Genomic DNA, 24,657 nt, shown 5'->3' with positions numbered 1-24,657 from the left:
TAGTTCTCTGTAGGTGTTTTTGATCATGAGAAATTTTTCTGCAAAAATGCAACCTGCTGCTTTGAATAGTAAATAAGTAATGTTACTTTCTAAGTATTAAAAGTATATTCCTCAACACTGGGTTATTACAAGTTGCACCTTACCAGTGAAACTCTCTCAGGCACCAAAATAGGGCTATTGTGCAATATATTGTATATATCAGAACTAATTGTATTCCTCTTTGTGATAATAAGTCGTCTCATGTACTCAGGTAAATTTTATTGTAATGATGTAGTGGCAAGGACGTCACAGTGTTTCACTCATTATGAATGTCTTGTAATAAGGCACTTCCAATTTTCTTTCTGCTTACTCTATCATAGTTTGCAGAAGCAATATATATTCGTTCTCATAAAATTGACGGTATAGGCAAGTTTCATATTATCCCCTTTTACAATCTCACTCTGTCTTGTTCACTCTATTTTGTTCTCACAATTATTTATAACCGAGAAAAGAAGGAAAGTAAAATTTTAGGAGAACCAAACACAAGAGAAAAACACAGGATACCAGCCAGTTGGGACAATTTCCTAATGCTAATACCTCTCTAAACTGTACTCCACTACCATGCTTCAAAGCACTGGTATTGACAGAACTGATAGAAACATGATATTCATACTGCTCGAACTGACAATACGAGTGCTCTGAAGCAGGACATGACACTACAGTATGGAAAAAAATGTCCCAACTGGGTGCAGCAAATATAAATACTGATGCATATTCAATGGAAAGTTTGATATTATGACACGGCTTATTTTCATCTTCTTTCTTCATCTTCTTTCTGCATCTCTCCTATACTCCTTTCTCTCTTCTCTTCCTCTCTTCTCTCTATCTTTGTCCTCCTAAAGAAAGTCGAGCCGGACAATCGAGGCAAGGAAAGTGACTCGGACTGATCATTCTATTTCATTCTTTTACTTCTTTATCATTGAAACGAAAAATTATGAAACACTAACATGTATATTTATGGGAAATTTGAAAATTTAGCAAAAGCAATATTTAAAAGCAATTTACAAGCAATATTTGACGAAAAATGTATCATTGAAATTAAAATTTGAAATTGAAATATCAAAATGTGAAATATATTAAAGGAGTAACTAATTTTACAGTGAGTATCGTTGTGTTTTGTGTTGTGTTGATTTTCTTTTGATATTTCTTTTAAAAAGTTTTACAATAAGGAAAAACAATTAATGCTAATGGTGAGTAGGACACATTAAAGATTTAGTGAGTTGGAGATAATTATCAAAAAATATTGATAAAGTAATTTAATATCAGTCTGTCTTCTTAAGGTGTTTTTTTTTTCCTTCTTAAAGCAAATCTGTGGGTTCAACATTGTTGGTCATCGGTAAAACATCAGTCGTAATTCTTCAAAATTAGCGTGGGTGAAATGATAGAGGTCCTCTGTATTGTATTATGCATTCACATATCCTTCAATGTTTGAAAAATATGATATTGTTATAAAGTTTCTGTCAAAAATATCCTTGTACTGATTGTAACAGATGCTTTGAACAGTCAAAAAGAGCTTTAAGGTATTTCTAAACAGTGCAGTAAATATAGTTGTATAGGATATGATTTCCAAAACTAAATGCTATACCCTATCAACCCCTGGAAAGAAGAATAAATAAGCAAGCAGGTTTTTATTAGGCTTGACTATCAGGTTTTTTTTATTTGCATGATAGGACAATGATATTAACCAATCATGAGGAATATGACTGATCTAATAAAACAGATACAAAACTATTCTACACCACTTAAAGGTCTGCTGTATAGACCCCAACTATAGCACGCTGTTATGGAAAAGTTTCTTGAGATGATGCAATCGACCTGCCTTGGTCGTAAAGTGACCTCTTTTTAACAATTAATCTGCAACGCCTGCCACATATTTTGTTTTTGTATGAGGGTCTTTGTGTTAACGCTGTATGATTAACTACACTGTAGACATGAACATATTTCCACACAGCGTTTACACAAAGAGCCTAAAGGTGTGAAGAAGCCATGCTGGCTAATTGTAAAGCCTGACGTCGATTTAGACCGTGGCTGGTCGATTACGTAATCACGAAACTTTCCTGCCTATAGCGTGCTATAATTGGAGCCAATAAACCAGATCTTTAAGTAGTTTTGTTATTATCTTGGAGAGTGGATGGGACAGTGGTGGGCGCACATTTTTTTCTTCAATTATTTCTGTCATTAAATCACTATGATGTACATTTTTCATACATAGGTATAGCATTGAGGCAGTGGGACCAGAAGTAAGATAACTTTTTGAGTCTGGTCCCTTACAAACTGAAATGAGAAAATTAAATTGTATATATATTTTCAAGGGCGGCGGAAGCACTTTTAATCTGGGGGGGCACCGACATCAAAGGGCACTTTGCAGAAATTCGATTGGACTGATGTAGCCTTATATTTAGTACCCTTTATAACTCTTACTGTATTATCTTATTTGCGTGTACACATTACTCCATCAACGCCCCCCCCCCCTGCAATATCCAATGTGCAAATTGGGAAACAAGGAACAAGTTTTCTATTGAGACAAGATGAGGTGAAATCATGCTAGTTGCTAATGTAGGAATCTTCCGAATTAGAGTTTATTTCTTGTTAATATCTTAACAATTTTTTTCCATTCGAAATAGCTTTGAGTTTGATCCACAGAAATTCATTAAAAGTCAGGGGCGTAGCCAGGATTTGCAAAGTTGTATGCACGACTATCTGAGCGGAGCGCCACCGTCGGTTGGCGCGGAGCGTACAAGAAAATTTTTGGTTTTACAAACCCCTCGGATGGCCGGAAACGGCCCTTCCCGAGTGTTCATTCTGGTTCCCTGGCCTCTTGCTGACTTGAGACACCTCAATTTTTATGTAGAAAAAGGGCACATTTTTAACCTGAGGAAAAGTGGGGGGGCACGTGCCCCCTGTGCCCCCCGGTTCCGCCGCCCTTGGACTGATAAAGGTTTAACTGACAATAAGGTGATCAGTTGTTTGTCCTTAAAAGTGTAAAACGTTCACAAAAGGAGATAGAAAACTTTGTAAAAAAGGATGTATAGTTACACAAAAGATTCGGCAATAGTAAAAAATATCCGAACCTAAAGCAACGCATGTATACAGAAACTACGCAAGAGGGATAGTAAGACCAGGAAGCTTATAATACATGCAGCTCACTGTGAAAGCGGTTCACAGTTACAACATATCACAGTTCACAGTGACAACATATCAGGCTTTGGTAGCCATACCAGCAACATAGCAGACGACGTGGTTTACTCTCTGACAAGTACGGTAGCGTGTAAAAGACAACATCTCATCGTCAACTCAAAAATGATCAAATGAACGGCTGCTGGTGTGGCAGTAATGAGTGTCCGTGCGTCCGTAGGACAGGATATAGTGTCTCATTTGCGTGAATAGTGTCTACAGTAGGGACACTTTCCCTTGCTTTCTACGCCACCGTGGAAAGTGTCCGAGTTCTCTTTAAAGAGCTCCGTTGTTCTGTTGAGTGACAAACGTTTCTGGCCCTATCTACGTTCCCTTACGACCATACTACCATTTATAAAGCTGTATCTTTTGAAGTGTACGTTATAATAACATCATTGGTGACGCCCTGTGTCATCGACGAAGCTTTGGTTTCTAGTCATTACTCACTACTTGGCAGGACAGATGTTACACACTCCCTTCCGTAGATCCGGGTTGGTTGTAAGGGATATAGTCATAATACGGCATATGTGCCATAATAGTAATGGATAGTTGTATGAATACGTTCATGCACCCCTGCAGAAATGCTCGTCTGCATTGCTCAATCTTGTAGCTGACACAATGATACGTGTACACGTAATTTTAAAATATCGACAACATTGTTCAACGTAAGCTACGATACGCACAGAGCAATACAGAGCTGAAGGATATCAACCGCTGGCCTAGGAATACTCAGAATTATTCAAGAAAACGACTATATTCGCGTATCAACACAGTATCTAAATATCACTAGCCATGGCTTTACATGAGTTTGGTTTTCTTGTTGTGTGTATTTCTCTTGGAGGACTTGCTATGGCGTCTGCGGAGAGCCTTGCAAGAGGTAAGTTATGGTCTCAGTACTGTGTACGTTGTATTACAGTAAGCTTAGCCTATGGTAATGCATGGAAGAAATTAATTTCAATTAGCAATGGTACTTAGTTAAATGACGGTAATGTTACTTTTCACCAAAATTTGACCTCTACTGGATGTGTCTGTCAATTCTCACCCCCCCCCCTTTCCAACCAATGACCAGTTTTGCAGCATATTTCAATTGACATCATTTCTTTTTCCTTAGAAACTTATATATTTTGTTTCTTACTGAAAAATTACTACCATTAATTCATACATGAAGTAGAACCTATTTTGAATTTCTTCTTTGAACCTTATAAAGGATTTGGAGATAATATTGCCTGGAAAAAGTTGGATGAAGGTTTATCACTATCAAAGGAAAGGTATGTAATTTGCAGTAATAATAACTTAATCCGATGAATACTTAAATGTTCTCGTAATATCAACTATTGGTATTTCAATCACAAACACGTGTGGATGCAAAAACATTGAATAAAAACTTATAATACTATAGGCCTAAATAAGTAAAGAGTGTGATTGTGTACTTACATTTCTCATATTGTTTGTGGTGGTGCAGAGACTTATTACAGGGAGACTATTCAGGAATTATTAATAATTTTGATAAATTATTTTAGTTTCATCACTTTCATAAAGAGATGGACTTGCAGCAACTGAATTCAATATTAAAGGCAAGACTCGCCCCAAACCGTGTGCCGCCCTGTGAAAAAGTTAACTTTCCGTTGCTAGCAATTGAAGTTTTTCTCTTGTCGCTACAAAATGCAGACAGTAATGAAACGTGATACGTACCTTGTTATCTTTACCTGGACCTGAGATGTCCATCGCTGTATCATTTGTACATTGTGCTGTGGGTATTGACCGCAGCTGTTTGTAGTGACTGTACACTAGTGTCTAATTACCGACGGTAGCAAGCTGTGTGTGTATTTTCTGTGATCGATGGTGGTGTCTAACACTTCTGTTACACCTCATTCGAAACTAGGTCAGATTACCGACATGAGAAGTTTCTTTTTGCTCGAGTCATCACACCCTTTAAGTCAAGTACCAAGTGTTGTACTTTAGCAAGGTGTGCAGGCTACAGTAACAATTCATGCGATGTTCAGGGCTTGTTAGTCACTGGTATGGCGAGAGGTAGGAGGGCACACAGAAATTTTCAAGGATAAAACAGGACAGCCAAAATAAAGTTGGCAGGAGAAAAGCTACTTGATTTTATATCAGATTGTGATCTGCTTCTCAGAATGTTTTTCCTTATAATTAGCTGTACAGTAGTATGTATGCACAACATGAGATTTTCTCTGCACAAGTTAACTTTGAGACAGTGATTGACACTTTTAGTCAAATTTTTGTGCATCGTAAGGAACTTGATTTTCGTCTTCAGTAAATTCAAGTACAAATCAAAGTCTGTCAAAATGGTACTTTTATCGTTTCACATAAAGAATAATTATAGATTATTAGAATTTATTACACATCTGTCAATAGGATGGAGGATTTTAACTCTGTTGCTCTGACATTGTTTGTATCATGAAGGTATAAAAAAAAATATCTAATAACGAATATATGAAAATTGTTTCGATAAGAAATTGCTGTACAAAGTTGTACATATTGTAAGCAAAAATACAGTAGATAAGAAGAGCAAACATGACCTGTGCACACACAAATTTCATATTTGTTTGGCTATGACATATTGACATCAAACTTGTACCAAAAATCACCTTTGATTTGGGCATACCATTTGATCCACTGTGATTAAGCTGGCTTCACTTGACTGTCTGTCTTATGAAGCTGAGAGAAATCTCCTTCTTATGAATTTAGTGATAATGAAGTATAAATATCAATGCAAATGTTTTTGTAAATATTAAATGACTCTCTTTTTGGAAGTTTTGATGGTTACAAAAATCATATTGAGCTGGCAGTGAACCATCATCAGACTGTCGTCGACGTCGTAATAAGCACCAAGATTTCCACGTTTGAGTCTTACAATCAACAAGTCTCTGTTTAATAGTCAGTACTTTTCATTCAATACTTCATGTATGCTACTGTATTCCATGAATTTTGTTGACTTCACCACACTTTTGGTTTCAAGTGACTAGATAGTATGCATGATTTTCAGTATCAGCTATATTTGACCCAATTATGCAGAATCATGTCAGGGCTAAAAGATACAAATTATATATGTGTGATAGATATTGTGCTGTCAATTATTTACAATTTTCTTCATTGTTTCTAGCAATAAACCTCTGATGCTGGTCATTCATAAATCTTGGTGTGGAGCCTGTAAAGGTACAGTAGCTAAGTGTGTGTATGTGTTGTTATAGTGTTCATAAAGTGTATTAACAGTTCCATTTCCCTAACCTATAGCACTGTACTCCAATTGGAAACAATTAAGGCAGTTTTATGGTATATGATAAACAGAGGGGAGCTGATTTTCTGACACCATTCCATATTAAACCAGCACCAATGCAACAGAAGTTTTAACTTTCACCATTTCATCTTTAAGACTGTTTTACCCTCCCACCTTGAACTTGAAGCTGTGTTTATATACTGTACTGTATCTCCTATAAAAACAGGTACAGTGTATAATAGTTTCCTGATGAAATTCTTGATAATTTCTAACAAAAAAAATGTTCAGCCCCATTTTCAACCCCTGCTCCTTGGCAACCTTGTTCCCAAAGTAATCTTTTTGGCATTTCCAACCAATATAGGACTATGCAGTACTTAGTTTAAAACTTAATGTGTTTTCTTGTACTTGAAAGTGATATATATTTTCAATGCTTTTACATATAAAACCGTACAGTATAAACAATATAGCCAGGATATTAGCTGTGTTAACCAAGTTTTTATTTCAAGTAAGGATGCTAAATTGAAATGAACTTTTACATGTGTATTAGTTACAGTACTACTGTATGTAAAGTGTCCAGCTGAAGAAATATTGCAGATTGTATCAAATCCAATTAATTATTCACTCAAATACACACAATTTGGTGCAAAATGTAGTCTTAGTTTGATTAATTGCAATCTCATTTTAAGAAGTACTTATTCGGTTTGGAGAAATTGTCGAATTATCTTGAAAAAGCTGCTCTAAAGTGAATTTGGCAGGAAGCAATGTAGACTTTACTATGATACTATCCTTCAGTGAATTATATGCACAACCAACTGCCTTATTGAAAACCAGCAACTCTCAGATTGTTACAATACTGTATGTTACTCCTTTCCTTAGCTTTCATACTATCATAAGACTTGAATAGGCAATTTGTAATCACAGTTTCAAAGCTTGACAGTACTATTCTACCCTTTCACTATATTTTGCTACTAACAGGTAACCTGTCTGGTTTTGTCTTTGGACACATTTGAAGACGTTATTGATTACTTTCTTTGATTTATAATAATTTTCATAGATCTATGGTGTAGATGTACTACAAAAGTGACGTTATATTAATATAATAATGGTATTGAAGTCCTACTGTATACCCTCACTGGATTTAGTGTTTTCCTGAGTTAAACCTCATTTTATGTTCAAATTGAGAGAAAGCTTACATACAAGAAGGGATTCGTTAGTGGAAAAGAAACAAAGTTTACTTCCAATGAAGCTCATTTCAAACAATGAGATTGTGAAATTTAGAAGGTTAAAGCAAGTCGGAAGTTGAGCGAAAAGAAATTCATATATTTTGCAGATTTCTCAGTTTATAGTCTCGACGTGTCATGCATACTGGTTATGAAAAGTGTCTGGTGACAAAATGTTGAGGGTAACATTAAATTTTTTAATTAACTTGCTCATTAACCATCATTCGTTGAAAAAAAATATAGATCTAGGAGGGTGCCTTTGATTTCAAGTAATATGATGCTTCAAATGACCTACTGTACAGTAGTTGGCCTTTCTTTCTCACTTTGTGGAGAAGTTTGATTTTACATGCAAATTACATGTTTAGTTGAATTTCTGAAGGCTAGCGACCTAAAAGTCGCTGTCACCAAAACTCCTGAAACTAGGTTATAATAAAGTAAAACACTTTTGTTTTACGTGTGATGTTCATTGTTAGTGTGGCTGTGAAGTCATTTGATGATTTATTAATAGTTTTTTGCTTTTCATATATTTTATTTCAGCGCTGAAACCAAAGTTTGCAAGTTCTCTAGCAATTGAAAATATGAGTCCAGAATTTGTGATGGTTAATGTTGAGGTTTGTAAAATATGACAGTTTTAGCCACAAAGTTTGTATTCATTCTATACCCAAAGTGTATATTCATGTGTGATGTCCTTTTAGTATGTATTGTGTCACCCCTCCCCCCCCCCCCATCTTACTATGCATTGCAGTGCATGTATACCCTGCCCTACATATATACTCTGGTCACTGAAAAATTAAAATGCTTGATAAATTAAGATTTAAGATTGAAAAAGAGTATGTTGGACGTCTCAAGTGACATGGGATTATTTATTGAAATTTGGAAGTACTTAATGCCTTATCCTCTTTGAAAGATCATGTCTCAGTAAACTACAGGTTTCATTTTAGTCGTTCCTAGTAGTATTGTACTTATTAGGGTTGCTTATTAACCCGCTGAATGAAGCACGCAAGTCTTTGACGTTAACTTTTCTTTTGTAGTAAGATTCAGGTCTCTTACTTTCTATTTTGAACAACTGGGCCAAATTCTGTGATTATTTCTGAAATTAAAATCATGTTGTACTTTGAAATATGTTTGAAAACAATTTCTTCACCACCTTGACAGGTCTGTTGCTTCCTTTATTGACAAGTTTCGTTAATAAACTTACAGAAATACAGCAACAACTCTTCCTTCATCTCTTGCCTGAGCGATAGTTTGAAAGTAAACAACCTACGGATTTGCAGTTTCTATTAATTATTAAACAAACATAGTTAAAGAAACAGTTTGAAGGCTTGTCGGTCATACCAGCCGGTAACATCTCTAACTTAAGACTTCCTAGTAAGCAATATTTCTTGTAGATTGATAATTAATAAGCTAGTATGAAGCGAGGCATACTGTATCTTGGTTTACGACTATTAATCTTTTGTTTATGGTAAGATCCATGTCTCTGTGACGTGACTTTCTGTTTGTACATGATCATTAGATGAAGTTTGGAATAAGAGACATGTTTTCAGGGAGGAAGTAAATGATATTCTGTATATATATGTATACTATATGTTTCCTATGATTACTATTCCTATATAAAATGTACAGTCTCTCTATGCTTGCAACACTACACGCAACGATATTATTTCTTGAAAATGTACACCCGCAGGAATACATGTATTAAATATTCAAAAAGCAGATGTAAATTATGACAACATACTGTAATGCATCATTTTTTTATGAATTGCTGGGAATCAGTTGAAATACAACTGTACAAAGTTGCAATATCTATTGAATTGTCAAGAATGATAGTAGTTTTTACTACGGAATGTTTTGTAGATAAGATTAAAATTGAACCAAATACACACTTTTGAGGGTTTTTTTTTTTTGGGGGGGGGGGGAAGGGGGGAATTATTTAATTTTGTGAGGAGGTATTTTCCATTTTTTTCCAAATGAGGTTATACCCAAATGCTTTTTGATATCAGTTGCATTGATGGTGTTACTGCTTCATCGTGAAGTGAAATTTGACTTTGTAAACTGTTAGTGATCTGCATTCTAAGGGAATTTCAGTCACAAATAATATCCTTAGTTTCGGGCAAAATCAAGGCAGACTGTGAATTAGAGATACTATTGTCACATTCTGTTGAGTAATACTTTCTGACAGCTTCTTATTTATCTGTTTGGTTCATGTACATGTGAACAGAGGTGGCTGGGCTGTCATTCCCTGGACTTTAGACTATATCGGTGATTTGGTCATTCTTTCTTAGAAAGAGTAAAAGGTTGCTAGGTAAACCAGATTATGGATATGAAATATTAATAATTTAACAGTGGAGTAGCAACACCACACTACACTACCAGAACAAAGTACTGTTTTAGTCAGGCTGTTGAATATTATACAATTTTGTCTGTCTGTTTCTACCTCAATTATACACATTTAATACACCAAGCAGCAACACTATGGTTGTTGTCGTTCACAACTGTGACAGGTGGCAATCACTAGGAATCTACTGTATGGTGGCCTATAGGGAGCATGCAATATTAAAAGACACAATGTTTAGTGTAACAAAACATCACTTCAAATGTACATTTCTATGTCGAGTTTTAATGTAACAGAAGGGACATTTCATTTAGAGTAAAGAAATTGCAAGAGTTTGATGTTTTATGCACAAAAGTTGTAATAAAGAGTAATGATATACGTCAATAAGCACGCAACATTTCACACAATAGGCTTTGCTGGTCTGCAGTGATAACATTGTCTGATATTGATTCAGCCTTGCTACAGCTGGATGTGAAGCTGCTTCTTGTGTTCTTATTGACATAGTGCCTAACTCAACAATACTATGCACATGTTCTATGCACATGTACACTATGCACATGTACACCATGCACATGTACACCATGCACATGACATGTACACCATGCACATGTACTATGCACTTGCAGGGGCGGCGATCTGTTTCAAATATTGGGGGGGCACTTGCTTAGATGCAGGCGAATTACTATCATAGCGGAGCGCCACCATTGGTTGGCGCGCAGCGTACAAAAAAAAATCTGGTTTTGATAGACTCCCAGATCACCGGAAATGGCACTTCTCGGGCTTGAAAATGACCAACCAGATGAACACTTTGGCCTGAGAACCAAGTTTTTCCTAATATTTTTTTTTTTATTCATAACCTTTTTTCAAGATTGTCACCAGTCACACATCATGTTCGACCTCATTGCATCTCCTGTGGATCATTGCTTTTGTAGGTAATTCTACGTAACGCCCCACAATACCCGTCAGCCCCACTTTTCAAGGTTTTAAGCCCATTATTTGTTCAGAATTTGAATAATAAATTCACTTCAAAACATACCCATAATGTTGCACAAAATTTCATCTATGGACAACCAATATAGAAAAAAAAACCTCAACCCCTAACAGACCGGTCAAAATTGCACAAGTAGAGGGAAGTATGATGAAGAATGTTGGTCAAGGAATTTTCGAAAATTCAGACACAGCTAAATTATTGGTGTACAAATATTAAAACCTCTTATAACGGCTACTATAAAACTTCGATATCATAGAAAATACCAAAAAAATATGCTCGACGGGGAGGGCGATCTCCACCCTTCACCCCCTCCCCCCACCTCCCTTGGCTACGCACCTGCGGTTAGAAATCTTGTAGGAAACAGGCCAAATGGAAACCCAGTGAACCCATATCGATGTGGATCATATATATGATTGTACGTACGTACACTCATACACAAGATGCAAACCAAATTTCATTACGGATGCGGTCTATCTAGCTATTCATTTCGAAAAAAAAGTAAAAAACTACTTTCGGTCATATATAGTAACAAATTGTGACATGGTTAGAAAGGCGCCTTGAGAGGAATATGCCAAGGGGGGGGGGGGCAAAGCTTGTACCCAGACTTTCTAAGCATAGCTCCACCATAAGTTGGCGCAAAGCGCAAAAGAAAATTTTGGCCGAAAATGCCTCCCAGATCGCTGGAAATGGCACTTCCCAGGCCTTGTAAGTTGCATCTAAGCATTTTCTATTTTTGAAATTACTAGCGATATCATAAAAAAATACGAAACATATGCTTAAAAAAAACTATGCCAACAAATATTGGGGGGGATATTAGATACTATATCCCCCACCTAAAATATTGGGGGGGACATGTCCTCCCGTCCCCCCATGATCGCCGCCCATGTGCACTTGTACACTATGCACATGTAAAATGCACATGTACTATGCACATGTACTATGCACATGGTCTATGCACATGTACAATGCACATGTACACCAATGCACATATACTTTGCACATGTACAATGCTCAAGTACAGTACTATGCACATGTACCATGCACATGTAATATGTACATGTATTATGCACATGTACTTTGCACATGTACAATGCACATGAACAATGCACATGTACAATTAACATGTAAAATGCACATGTACTATGCACATGTACTATATTTATTATACACTGACAGGAACTATTTATTTCACACTTAACATGTCAAGGTGACTAATTTTTGTCTCCCATTTTTCACTGCATATTGACAGGATGCAGAGGAACCATCAGACCCTCAGTACACCCCTGATGGAGGCTACATTCCTAGAATTCTATTTTTAAGTCCTGATGGGACAGTGCAAGAACAAATTAAGAACAAGTCTGGAAATCCTAAATACAAGTATTATTACTCTGAAGCAAGCCAAGGTATGTATAAAACTGAAAGGTCAAGTTACTGACCAATGATGCAATTATAAAGGAGACACAACCAACCCAAACAATCATCTTTAGCATATACTGTATGATAGAGATCATTGTGAAGAACACCCTCCCCCCCATTCCTCTCTCCCACCCACACTCCCCCACCAAACAGCTGAGAAAACTCTTGTTTCGTATGGAAGATATCCTCGTCAAAAGTTTGTGTCTGTTAGCTGTGATTTTGTTAATCTGTGATGTCATCATGCCACAAGGAGCCGACTGACCACTTTTACTTTCTCTTTGTTGCTGTTTTTGTTGATTGTTGTGGTATAATGTTGACAATAATGTTGACAGTGTTGACACTAATAACATCATTAGGTGGTCATATTTCAAGATGTTCAATATTTTAGATTTTAGATATGGCAAATCCCATCTCCATTACAGAAGTAAACATCGTAATAAATAAAGGAAATATCAAAGAATTGAAGCAAATATGGCTCGACAATGTGATATATATATATGGACTTGATCAAGTCTTCGGCCTTGTGTGTGTGAAAAATGATAAAATCTTTCCAATGGAATGAGGTTTCTCATAGCTGTTTGGGGAAGTAGTTTGTGACAATTATCTGAACCTCATGGACCAATAATAATGATTGGGTTTGAATCTCCTTTAATATAAAGGTGACTCTTCTAGCACTAGAGTATCTTGCAGACTAGAAGTAACTTGTTGAGAACAGTTCACCATCAACATGGAGGTTAACTTAATACCTAAACATACTGTATTATAGAACAAACTTACAGGAGTTGGGTTTCCCATCGCAGTGCGTAGCGATTGAGCTGGTGCCCACTGTAGCTGGGGTCATACTCACTCAGACTTGATTTGTGAAATTTACCAGATCCAAGTCAAACAAAAACCTCTGTATTGGACAGCATATATTGCTGAAAATTCGCATTTAGCAGCTTTATTGATTAATGTTACAGTTTTATAATATTAAACCCACTTTGTACCCACAGATGATTGATAAACACAGTCTGCTGTCATTTTCAGCATTTATAACGTGGTGAAGTTTAGAGATCAAAACCTGATGCACTAATAGCACAATTCTGTCAACATGCCTTAACTATCGGGGCAAAACTCGGTCGCCGTGAAAAACTAAGAAATCTGATGTTTTCGTAGTTTTGTTTCCTCCAGATTTGTTTCTCCACTACTACTAACGAAACTAATATACTTAACAAAGTGGCAGCTTCTGGTTCTATGTTGACATAAATCTGTGTGTGATTCAACAAAGTCTGTCCTTGTGAAGATTGTGAGTTGGTGGGTCAGATAGGAGACAGAGTATTGAGTTAAGGAATACCCAAAATATGATGCTCATCAGTGCTTTGAACATGTCCAAGAGGGGTGGAGGACGTGGGGCAGGGCAGAGGAGGAGTGGGTGTGGATAGTCCAGCAAAACATTGACTTACATGTAGAATTACCATACTTTTGTGATTTATATAGTAAGGTGACGTTGCCTAGGTCACCAGTCCCTGTAACAGGCCATCGTCTATGACCACACAACCCAAGTAACCAAAATGTCATTTTCAACAGCATTTTACAGTTTCAATGCATGCAAGGTGAAACATGAATGTCATTTACCAGTTTACTTTGCAACAAAAGACTTACTACTCTGTTTTGTGGATGTTGTTTATACTGCAACTGTATACTTGCTGATAATCTTTTATCCGGTTTTACACGGCAAAATGCTATTCAAAATGGTCAAACTGCTATACTGTGAAAAGTAGCTGTACAAAGTGGTATAGCAGTTTCTGTTCATACAAGCACTACGATTGTATATTTAAACAAGATCAAACTCAGAGCTTTTGACAAAACGGCTGTACGTAGAATTTCATCTCTCAATTACGTCTAAAGTCCCGATGGTGCTTTGACTAGTTTGACCTTGTGTTTTTCGTGCATTGATAAACATTGGCTGTCTTACATACATGCAGGAACACAAGAAAATCTTTCAAAAGATACAGTCACCTTCTCGCCTCGCCTCACCCCACTCCCCTCCCACTCCCCCACCCAACTGTCCCATTTAATATACTTGGTTTGTCATTTCTCCTCTTTCCTCTTATCTTTCGTTATATCTTGTAGTCGTTCTTTCCATGAGGGAGGCACTCGCACATTTTAAAGGAACCAAAACAGACGAATTGTGAAAGCCACATGCAGAGGACCGATCCTAGAAGCCTTTCAACTTCTTTTTTTTCTATCTCTTTTAGTATTCCGTTGACCGTTCAATATTCAAGATATCAGAGCAATACTACTTTCTATGCACGAAGTATCTTCTTGAATTGTCTTACATACAATGTGCTTGTCTGTTGAAGTTGGGTTTTTTTTTTCTTTTTTTTCTTATCACTAATCTTCTTCGTTTGTTTGTTTCAATTTAATTTTTACTCGAAATCTCTGAAATGTTAATGAAGTGAAAGGAAAGTGTAAGTTGTCTATAATCAATCACTAGAACCTTGTTAAATGCCAAGGATTACTTCATCACAGAAAGGTCACATTTTGAGTGGGGTGAAAGACAAGGTTTGGAAGGGCAGGGGTTGAGGGGCGTGGGTGGGGGGGGGTTGGCTGCTATGCTTTGTGAGTAGACAGTTTCCAGTTTTCTGTCTAAAAGACAAACATACTTTGCAGTAGATCATTGTCATGTGATAGATCACAGGAATGTTTGAAATCATGTTCGGAGATGATTTAAATAAATGCAAACAAACTTCCCTCTTTGCTTCAAGGAATTTGTCTATTAATAGGCTTTTCTTTCCTTTTCGTCTTCTTCATTGTTTGCTTGCAGTCAAAGCAACTAATAGATGAGGAGGTTTAAAACAAAAAGGTTTAATTAAAATGCTATAAATATGGCAAACCAACTAAGATAGCCAACTATTTCAGTAAGAGTCCCTTTTAAGTTGAGTTCTTTAAGTTGAGTTCTCGTGTTTCATTTGTGCTGTCCTGTTCTGTTTTACTTCCTTTTTTTGATCATGTTTTTTTCTTCTTCTTCTTTTTCGTTACTCTGTGTAGGAAACTTATACATTTTATCTGCAATATCTTTGTGAGAATATTTCAATAAATCATGTGAAGTTAATCAAGCATTTCATGTTTCTTTTGTAATCTTTCCTTGGGATTTAAAATCCTACCTTTTTTTAGTAAAATCCCAATTATATCAGAGACACCAGTTTCAGGAGGAGGGTATAATAAAATATTCCTTTTTTTATCTCCCCCAAAACCAAGTTTTTGTAAATATCACCCCCCCCCTCCCCCCAAAGGAGGACACTACTGTAACTGCATTTACATCGGTACTGCAGACTTGCTCAATCGCTGGATCTGATAAGTTGTTCATTTTGTAATAGCCAGACTTCCTCTGGTTTTATAATATATCTGTCATCAACAAATGACATTTATGCAAACTTCAAAATTTGTTCAACAGAATTTCACGTCAAGGAAAATGTTACACTACAAACAGCATTAAACACCAACGCTGCATTGAGTTCTTAATGGGTCTCTGACTTGATCATTTTATTCATCCCAATCCATAAATAAGAGACCTCATTTCTAGACCATTTAGGATACACATTTACTCTCCCAGAGTTAGCTGTTTGTAGTATTTGAGGAGTCAATGGTGTGAACCATGGCTATAAAAAGCAAAACATTTTTTGACCAAAGGTAATTTTTTTTTTTTTTTTTTTCATTCTGTAGTTTGTAGGTTTACTCAACCTCTTTATCAAGTTGCCACAAAAAAAAAAGGAACAGGTCAAAATTTAAACAGACAAAAGATGGAGTACTCATCAGGAAATGGTGAAGAATCAGACCTTTCAGGAGAAAGTTTGTGACAGCTAAAATAAGGTTACTTTACCTGTAGTAGGACTGGCATGAATCGATGTACCAAAGAGACTGTCAGTGATTTTTTCCCCCTAAATGTGTCATTATTATTCTGCTCTGTCCACAGTACATTGTTGTGGTGGTTCATAAATGTAGACAAGGTCATTTTCCATCCTGCTACATTTTCCTTAAAATGATTTCATTAAATTTTAAAGTATCAGAAAAAGTATCGTAGAGATGAGATGAGACAAATATTCGCAGGGAAACGAGAAATTTTTATTGGGCTGGTAGTAATCTACATTCTCACATTTGTTTCAAAGTTATAATTCTTATCCGTCATTTTAATGAATTAAAACAGAACAGCTCAAAATTGTCATAACAATGAAATTTTAAAGATCACCACAGATAACATCCGCTGCAAGACAGGAAAAGCAGTAAATGATATATATATTAATATCGTCATTGCTTAAAAGCAATGTTTCATGAATTGATAGTTTCAGTCAATCATTGATGACACAAAGAAAAAACAATGACAAGAAATCTCTGTTGGCAATAAACTGTGGGATAAACCTAAATTTACTATGCTACCTAAGTTGAACCAAAATATCAATTTACTGAAGGCGATGGTTCCCCAATTTGCCAATATAGTGATTTTGTTTTTGAATATAATAGATTATCTCTCATTTCAAATAAATTTCTCTTTTGCCTACATCTAAAAGAACAAGCACCATATTTTTATAATCCAATAACTGCGTAAATCTTTCATCGGGTCTTTTACCAGTATCACATCTGATAGACATTTAATTGCAGGATATAAAAGGTATTTTAATGTACATTATTTGCTGAGGTATTTACTTGCAAAAGTGTAAACAGAAAGACATAAAGGGAAAACTATAGAAACAAAACTGCCACTGAACCCTGTATGTAATCACACCTTAATGTCGTCTTGTTTGTATGTATGTATGTATGTATGCATGTATGTATTTTAGATCCTCCTGCAAGCAGGAACTCGCGAAGAAGCCTCACTGGCTTATCAAAGCCGCAAGCTGACCGAAGTCAGTCTCTTACATTCATATTTAACGTCCATGATTATGAACTGTCAATTGTCGACAACTCTGTAACTTGACGACATACATTAATCTTGGAGTGACTCAAACTGGGGACCTTATGATTGGAAGGCACCGGCGTTAACCACTGAGCTAAAACTCCTTGGCTTGCTTGCTCATTTATTTTCCTTTTTTCCCCTCTTCTCTGTCCTTTTCATGTAAAAAACAAAACAAGCTTGAAAAGGGAGACATCGAAAAACAAGACATTGGTAATCATTTCAAAAGCTGTTAAAGCTGTGGGCTTATATACTAAAGGTCATCAAATCTGTGATTTATACCTCTACATTGATTAGATATATTAACTTTGAAGTATTCTTTGGCAGTCATTTATATTAAAAGTCACAGACTTCAAGCCATCACCATGTTTTATTGCTTTCAGAAACCACAATCAGTATACCACAGGCAATTAACAAAGCAATCGTAAATCAATTTGAGATTGATCCTTCGTGTTGAGCAAAGTTAAAGGAGCATTCAATGAAGACAGGCCTTTTTCTGCAGACTTTCCTTGAACACTTATCTAATAGCAACCAAGAATATGGTACACCCCATTAATTGTCATCATTACCAAACTACTTGTCAACCTTTAAGACAACAGTGCAGTACTTCTCTCACTGTCACATTGTCTCCTCAGTATTCCACAGCAAAATTATAAAACTTACTGGTTTATATATTTACGAGTGACGAGCTTACCTGTCTCCCCACAACCTTAGCACCTCATTCTACCGTGTCTAGTATGCCCTGGTAATCTTTTAACACTGTGCACCCTCAGCGACCGGCTCCTCCGGTCATTGCCCTTCCTTCTCATTCTACCATCCAAAGTGTTTACATATTCGTTTTTGTAGTGGATTCAAATCTTACGGAAATTGCCCGAATTACATTGGATTTTTACCTAGAAGACATCCTTTGGGATTTCAGGACGGGACTACAGTCTTTACAGCCTGATAAATATCATTTTCTTATAAAGGGAGGTAGTTTGAGGGCTGTTTTTAGTGTGCGACCCAGCACAGCACAGCAAAATAGATGTTTGAAACTTTTTGGAAACATTTTTCCATTCTTCAAAATAGTCTAAGAGTAACATTCAATGCTTTTTCAACAAAATGTATTTGTTAGGTTCAAAAGAGAGTAGCCGAGACAGTCACCAATATAAACACCGATCCTTAACCTTTGGTTTTCAGGTATAATTTATTTCAACAATCACCACCACCTTGAAGGAGCTAATGATCCATTATGTTTGGTATCGGTGCTGCAATTATATTTATCATCATTTGAATGAAAGTGTACTTGATTTAAAATGAAAAGTTACTGTTGAAAGAGTTAAGCTGCTACAGGAATATACTTCTATAAAAATAATTAAGAAATTTCTGCCCTACAAACTTTCAAAACTTTTGCTGATAAGAGATAAAAAGTTGATTCCAAACAGAAAGGTATTGCATGTAAACTACTCTCCTACTACTAAGTTTTATTTCGTAAGAAATATTTCCTGTCAACCACACAAAAAAATACATGTTGAACATGTTTTCAAGTGAGTTAAGTTGGTGTTAGTGCTTTTAAGTGAGTATTAAAATATGAGAAAAACGTACCATAGGTACTATATGTTCATGTGTATGCACATGACTACTTGATGGATAAAACGACCTGAATTACCATAAAAATAACAGATTTTAAAGGACTAAAATGAAGTTAATTTATTACATACTCACCATCTATGCCCATGTTTACATCATCTGTGGCCCTTATTTAAAATACCTGACTTACATTAACTGTTGTTTGTGAGTCTGTTTTGTATCACTGCATGAATCATGCCTGGCTGTCCACTAAAACTTAATTGGCCAATTAGTTAGCATGACTGAGTACAATATTTCTACTCTAAACTAAATCTTTGAAATTTTGTTTAAACTTAAAATAAAAATAAAGGTTTTTAAAGGTTTTAAGAATGCGAATTTTTGGAAAATAAAGAGCTGTCATTGAAAAAAAGTTTTTTTTTTGCACATTTCAAAGGTTTCGCTGGGAGGTCTGATATGCACATACAGTTACATACAGCACATACTGACAAACTATGTCGCTATGAACATACTGAAATATACTGCATACTCGTATACACACATATTGACATACACTAGCTGCTAGCTGCTAATATCCAAGTGCACACAGAGAAATATGCAATCTGTACATATCAAAGCACAGTAAGACAGACATATACTCTTCATAACATTTGGCACTGATATTTTTATGTTAATAATTATAAGGTAAGATGTATGGCAGCTACTAGCTAGGATTGATAACATCCTGATGAAATTCAAGTGTTGGATCTCAGCAATGAGTTCAGTTGCTCCAGACTTTGCTTGCCATATAACCGTCCCCAAACCCCATTCCCACAAGATTATACCATATTTAAGGCTTTTATACCACCCTGTTATGAATTTGGATTTTGTGACATCAAACACACAATATTGCAAGAACTTTTATAATTTTAATATCTCTTTAATAAACATTGAATTAAACCACATCAGCTGAGCAAAATAAGCTCCTCAAACCTTAAGATAAATCTTCAAAAGATGAGTTGTCTAATATACCCATAAAACAATCACGGCAAAGCGTCATTTGAACATTTCGAACTCAAAATCCTAATTTTTTAATTTTACCGGATTCCAATAAAAAAAAGAGCTTTACTTTCTTTCTGTTCCATCAAAGAGTTGCATCCAATTTCGGTAGCTTGTAGAGGTCGTGCATGACTTCTAAAAGACACGCCATGGACCATGCCTGTGTTGGACACCCGTCATGGCAGGGAGCACCATCCTTGTTGGTCAGTTCGGGCAGCCCACGCCACGGAGAACTGATGATCTCCTGGTGATGTTTGGCCAGTGTTTTATGAATGAACTGAATCGTCGAGTTAAAGGTTTCCTCCCAGTTCTCTTGAAGTCGAGAAAAGTGAAGTTTCGCTCGGAGAAAGTAGCCGACCGGCCACACCCATTCCTAAAAAGATGGAAGGAATTGAGCTGGATCGGTTTCCCAAATATTTCACCCTGTCAAAATTCTAAATATTTTCAGGAATGTCACTTGAGGACCACCAGTAAATGACTGAATAACATCCAATACCTGCTAGTCAATAAATTTGGTAAGAACACTCAATTTGTGGCTTACTTACATTGCATAAATTATTACCTAATTCTGCAATTGTATGTGTATGTATATGTACTTTTTGGCGCGTGTGTAAGCGTGAGTTTTGAATTCACTGAATGTTTGTTTTTTCTGGATGTGTATACATATATTTCGGTATAAGAGAAGAAGAAGAAATACTCAATTCAGAATCAATTTTCGCATTATGTAAATATTTCTTTTGTATCATTCAGATGACATACCTATGCTGTTATCGGAACTCTAAATATAATCGATGAACCATATACATGTTTAATAATCGTAAAATAAATGAGATGGGAAAAAAAATGATCATAATAATTCTGCAATTAATTCTATACATCAATTAATTCCAGAACAGTCTGGTTGCATATTTTGCACATCTTAACACTCTATACATTACTATCACAATAGTACTTGAGTTTCTGTGCAAAATGATGAAACTGGTTACTACTGTCCTTGTGTCAAAGTTCAATGTTGCATTCCATCACCAGCATGATCACCAAGTTTCAACATGTCTGACAAAATTACTTTATCCAGACATGAACAAGCCCAATTCCAAAGCTTGTTTGACATGAATCCCACCCCATTCCCTCCCCCTCCTCCCCATAAATATAGGTAAAAATTGAGAAGCATTTGTATTACTGGCATTTAAGTTTTTCTACCAGTTTTATTCATTTTATTACCAAATGAATAAAGAAACAGATTTAAAATTAGCAGAAGGTATGATAGATCCAAGATGATAAAAGCTACAAACTGAATAACATACCGGTCCCTGGTGGTAGTTAAATCCTCTAGCAATTTTAGCATCTGGCCCGTCGTAGGAGTTTTTATAATCGCCGTCATAAGCCCAGTCACTGACGAGGAAGATGTGAATAACAAATGTTAGTACAAATAAGAAGAATATTAAAATACTTAGAAATGGACAAGATATGAATAATAGTTCACTAAAAAACCAATCAATTATGTAAGGTAAAAGTCAATACTATTCTTGATACCTTGTAAAAGTTAATACTCTTCTTTATACCTTGTAAAAGTCAATACTATTCTTTAAACCTTGTAAAAGTTAATACTATTCTTTATACCTTGTAAATGTTAATACTATTCTTTATATCTAGTGAAGGTTAATACTATTCTTTATACCTTGTAAAAGTTAATACTATTCTTTATACCTTGCTAAAGTTAATACTATTCTTTAAACCTTGTAAAAGTTAATACTATTCTTTATACCTTGTAAAAGTTAATACTATTCTTTATATCTAGTAAAGGTTAATACTATTCTTTATGCCTTGTAAAAGTTAATACTATTCTTATACCTAGTAAAAGTTAATACTATTCTTTATACCTTGTAAATGTTAATACTATTCTTTATATCTAGTAAAGGTTAATACTATTCTTTATACCTTGTAAAAGTTAATACTATTCTTTATACCTAGTAAAAGTTAATACTATTCTTTATACCTTGTAAAAGTTAATACTATTCTTTATATCTAGTAAAAGTTAATACTATTCTTTATACCTTGTAAAAGTTAATACTATTCTTTATACCTTGTAAAAGTTAATACTATTTTTTAAACCTTGTAAAAGTTAATACTATTCTTTATACCTTGTAAATGTTAATACTATTCTTTATATCTAGTAAAGGTTAGTACTATTCTTTATACCTTGTAAAAGTTAATACTATTCTTTATACCTAGTAAAAGTTAATACTATTCTTTATACCTTGTAAAAGTTAATACTATTCTTTATACCTTGTAAAAGTTAATACTATTCTTTATACCTTGTAAAAGTTAATACTATTCTTTATATCTAGTAAAAGTTAATACTATTCTTTAAACCTTGTAAAAGTTAATACTATTCTTTATACCTTGTAAATGTTAATACTATTCTTTATATCTAGTAAAGGTTAATACTATTCTTTATACCTTGTAAAAGTTAATACTATTCTTTATACCTAGTAAAAGTTAATACTATTCTTTATACCTTGTAAATGTTAATACTATTCTTTATATCTAGTAAAGGTTAATACTATTCTTTATACCTTGTAAAAGTTAATACTATTCTTTATACCTAGTAAAAGTTAATACTATTCTTTATACCTTGTAAATGTTAATACTATTCTTTATATTTAGTAAAGGTTAATACTATTCTTTATACCTTGTAAAAGTTAATACTATTCTTTATACCTAGTAAAAGTTAATACTATTCTTTATACCTTGTAAAAGTTAATACTATTCTTTATATCTAGTAAAAGTTAATACTATTCTTTATACCTTGTAAAAGTTAATACTATTCTTTATACCTTGTAAAAGTTAATACTATTCTTTATATCTAGTAAAAGTTAATACTATTCTTTAAACCTTGTAAAAGTTAATACTATTCTTTATACCTTGTAAATGTTAATACTATTCTTTATATCTAGTAAAGGTTAATACTATTCTTTATGCCTTGTAAAAGTTAATACTATTCTTTATACCTTGTTTGTAAAAGTTAATGCTATTCTTTATACCTTGTTTTTAAAAGTTAATACTATTCTTTACACCTTGTAAAAGTTAATACTTGTCTTTAAACCTTGTAAAAGTTAATACTATTCTTTATACCTTGTCAAAGTTAATACTTTTCTTTATACCTTGTTTGTAAAAGTTAATACTTTTCTTTATACCTTGTTTTTAAAAGTTAATACTATTCTTTATACCTTGTAAAAGTTAACACTTTTCTTTATACCTTGTTTTTAAAAGTTAATACTATTCTTTACACCTTGTAAAAGTTAATACTATTCTTTATACCTTGTTTTTAAAAGTTAATACTTTTCTTTATACCTAGTAAAAGTTAATACTGTAAAAGTTAATACTATTCTTTATACCTAGTAAAAGTTAATACTGTAAAAGTTAATACTATTCTTTATACCTTGTAAAAGTTAATACTATTCTGTATACCTTGTAAAAGTTAATACTATTCTTTATACCTTGCTAAAGTTATACATAATAAAAATTTAACTATACATGTATGCAGTGGAAACAAAGAATTCAAGCTAAACTTCCAATGTTTCAGTTGTCAATGATTTGGTCATGCCTTATTTACCTAGGGTCCAGGGTCTTCATGCCTAGGGGACCCAGCAAGACATCTTGGGCCATTGAAAGGGCAGTCCATGCATTGCTGGGGGTGAATAACTCTGGAGCCTGCAAGAGAAAAAAACAAAAGCCTGGAGTATTAAAAAGAAAGCTGGAGTAATAAACCAACGCATCAAAGAGTAAATTAAAGGTCAAGATACACGACACAGGTTTTGTCAGGTTGTCATGACAATGCATGAAGTTTCCTAATATGGGACTTCTCAAAGAATCTTGGTCTAATCCTGCAGGTCACCATGCAGGTCCAATCCTGCTTAGTCCCATCCTGCAGGAGCTATTCTGCAGGGCCATCCTGCAGTACCTATTCTGCAGGGCCATCTTGCAGTACCTATTCTGCAGGGTCATCCTACAGGAGCTATTCTGCAGGGTCATTCTGCAGGAGCTATTCTGCAGGGTCATCCTGCAGATAACTATCCTGCAGATCTCTGCATAGTACTTCAAAACTTGTAAAGTGTGTCCGAGTGAGACTATGTAGTCTGTTCTTATCAAGCATACCATGCTTATTAAAGCTGCCTCATGTGTAGCATTGTAATCTTTCACCATTCTAACAAAGTCATGTAATGTGCATGTTTTGGATATCGTTCAATCAAACTAATCTGCTCCAAGGCATGATCTTTCCTTGTGGGTTACCATTTACACCCATTTCCATTAACAAAGCTAATAGACAAAGACATATCATCCAAGGCAAGAAAAAAATAACTAGATAAATAAATTTATAAAACCCACACAGAAGTACTATTTATGAAACCTCAAAAACACCACACAGTGTATAGTAACTACTCACCACAACCATGGCTATGGGGAAGTTACATCGTAGTTGATAGTCCGCCCAAAACTGGGTTGCTCCGAAGCTGTCCTTGTAAATACCAGCTCTATTCACGAGTTTGTTGGTTTCCTTACATACGTCAGACGGTACCCAAAACTTAGCTTCAAAGTTAGCTTGGATCTTTTGGTTCCATTCTGAGTAGGTCAGCTGGAAAGTCTTACCTAAATAATGGAAAATACAACCAAATTTGACAAAAAATGATTTTTGTATTGTAATATTGT

The 24,657-nt window shown here is 35.0% G+C and overlaps 3 protein-coding genes across 4 annotated transcripts in view; 2 read left to right on the top strand and 1 right to left on the bottom strand.

Annotated features, from left to right (window-relative positions):
• Nucleotides 1-1,131, top strand: part of LOC139977009 (uncharacterized) — a 33,963-nt gene extending 32,832 nt beyond the window's left edge. For both annotated transcript variants that reach the window (XM_071985963.1, XM_071985954.1), the window contains exon 6: nucleotides 882-1,131. In XM_071985963.1, the coding sequence (XP_071842064.1) occupies nucleotides 882-926 (45 nt within the window). In that variant the 3' untranslated portion in view covers nucleotides 927-1,131. The remainder of the gene's footprint in view (nucleotides 1-881) is intronic.
• Nucleotides 1,132-3,760: 2,629 nt separating this feature from the next.
• Nucleotides 3,761-15,514, top strand: LOC139977034 (thioredoxin domain-containing protein 12-like). Its single transcript, XM_071985994.1, has 6 exons — nucleotides 3,761-4,090; nucleotides 4,421-4,481; nucleotides 6,341-6,393; nucleotides 8,212-8,285; nucleotides 12,247-12,400; nucleotides 14,526-15,514. Exons 1-6 carry the CDS (start codon nucleotides 4,006-4,008, stop codon nucleotides 14,585-14,587), a joined length of 489 nt encoding a protein of 162 aa, XP_071842095.1. The 5' UTR covers nucleotides 3,761-4,005; the 3' UTR covers nucleotides 14,588-15,514.
• A 981-nt stretch (nucleotides 15,515-16,495) lies between these two features.
• LOC139977022 (glycogen debranching enzyme-like) overlaps nucleotides 16,496-24,657 on the bottom strand; it is a 70,596-nt gene continuing 62,434 nt past the window's right edge. The window contains exons 22-25 of the mRNA XM_071985973.1: nucleotides 24,395-24,597; nucleotides 23,564-23,661; nucleotides 21,252-21,339; nucleotides 16,496-20,320 (exon numbers count right to left, since the gene is read on the bottom strand). Of these exons, the coding sequence (XP_071842074.1) occupies nucleotides 20,033-20,320; nucleotides 21,252-21,339; nucleotides 23,564-23,661; nucleotides 24,395-24,597 (677 nt within the window). The 3' untranslated portion in view covers nucleotides 16,496-20,032. The remainder of the gene's footprint in view (nucleotides 20,321-21,251; nucleotides 21,340-23,563; nucleotides 23,662-24,394; nucleotides 24,598-24,657) is intronic.

Source organism: Apostichopus japonicus, chromosome 2 (genome assembly GCF_037975245.1).
Source record: "Apostichopus japonicus isolate 1M-3 chromosome 2, ASM3797524v1, whole genome shotgun sequence".
Classification (NCBI taxonomy): Eukaryota; Metazoa; Echinodermata; class Holothuroidea; order Aspidochirotida; family Stichopodidae; genus Apostichopus; species Apostichopus japonicus.
The sequence above is the reverse complement of the archived record's forward strand: the minus strand, read 5'-3'. Positions and strand labels throughout refer to the sequence as shown.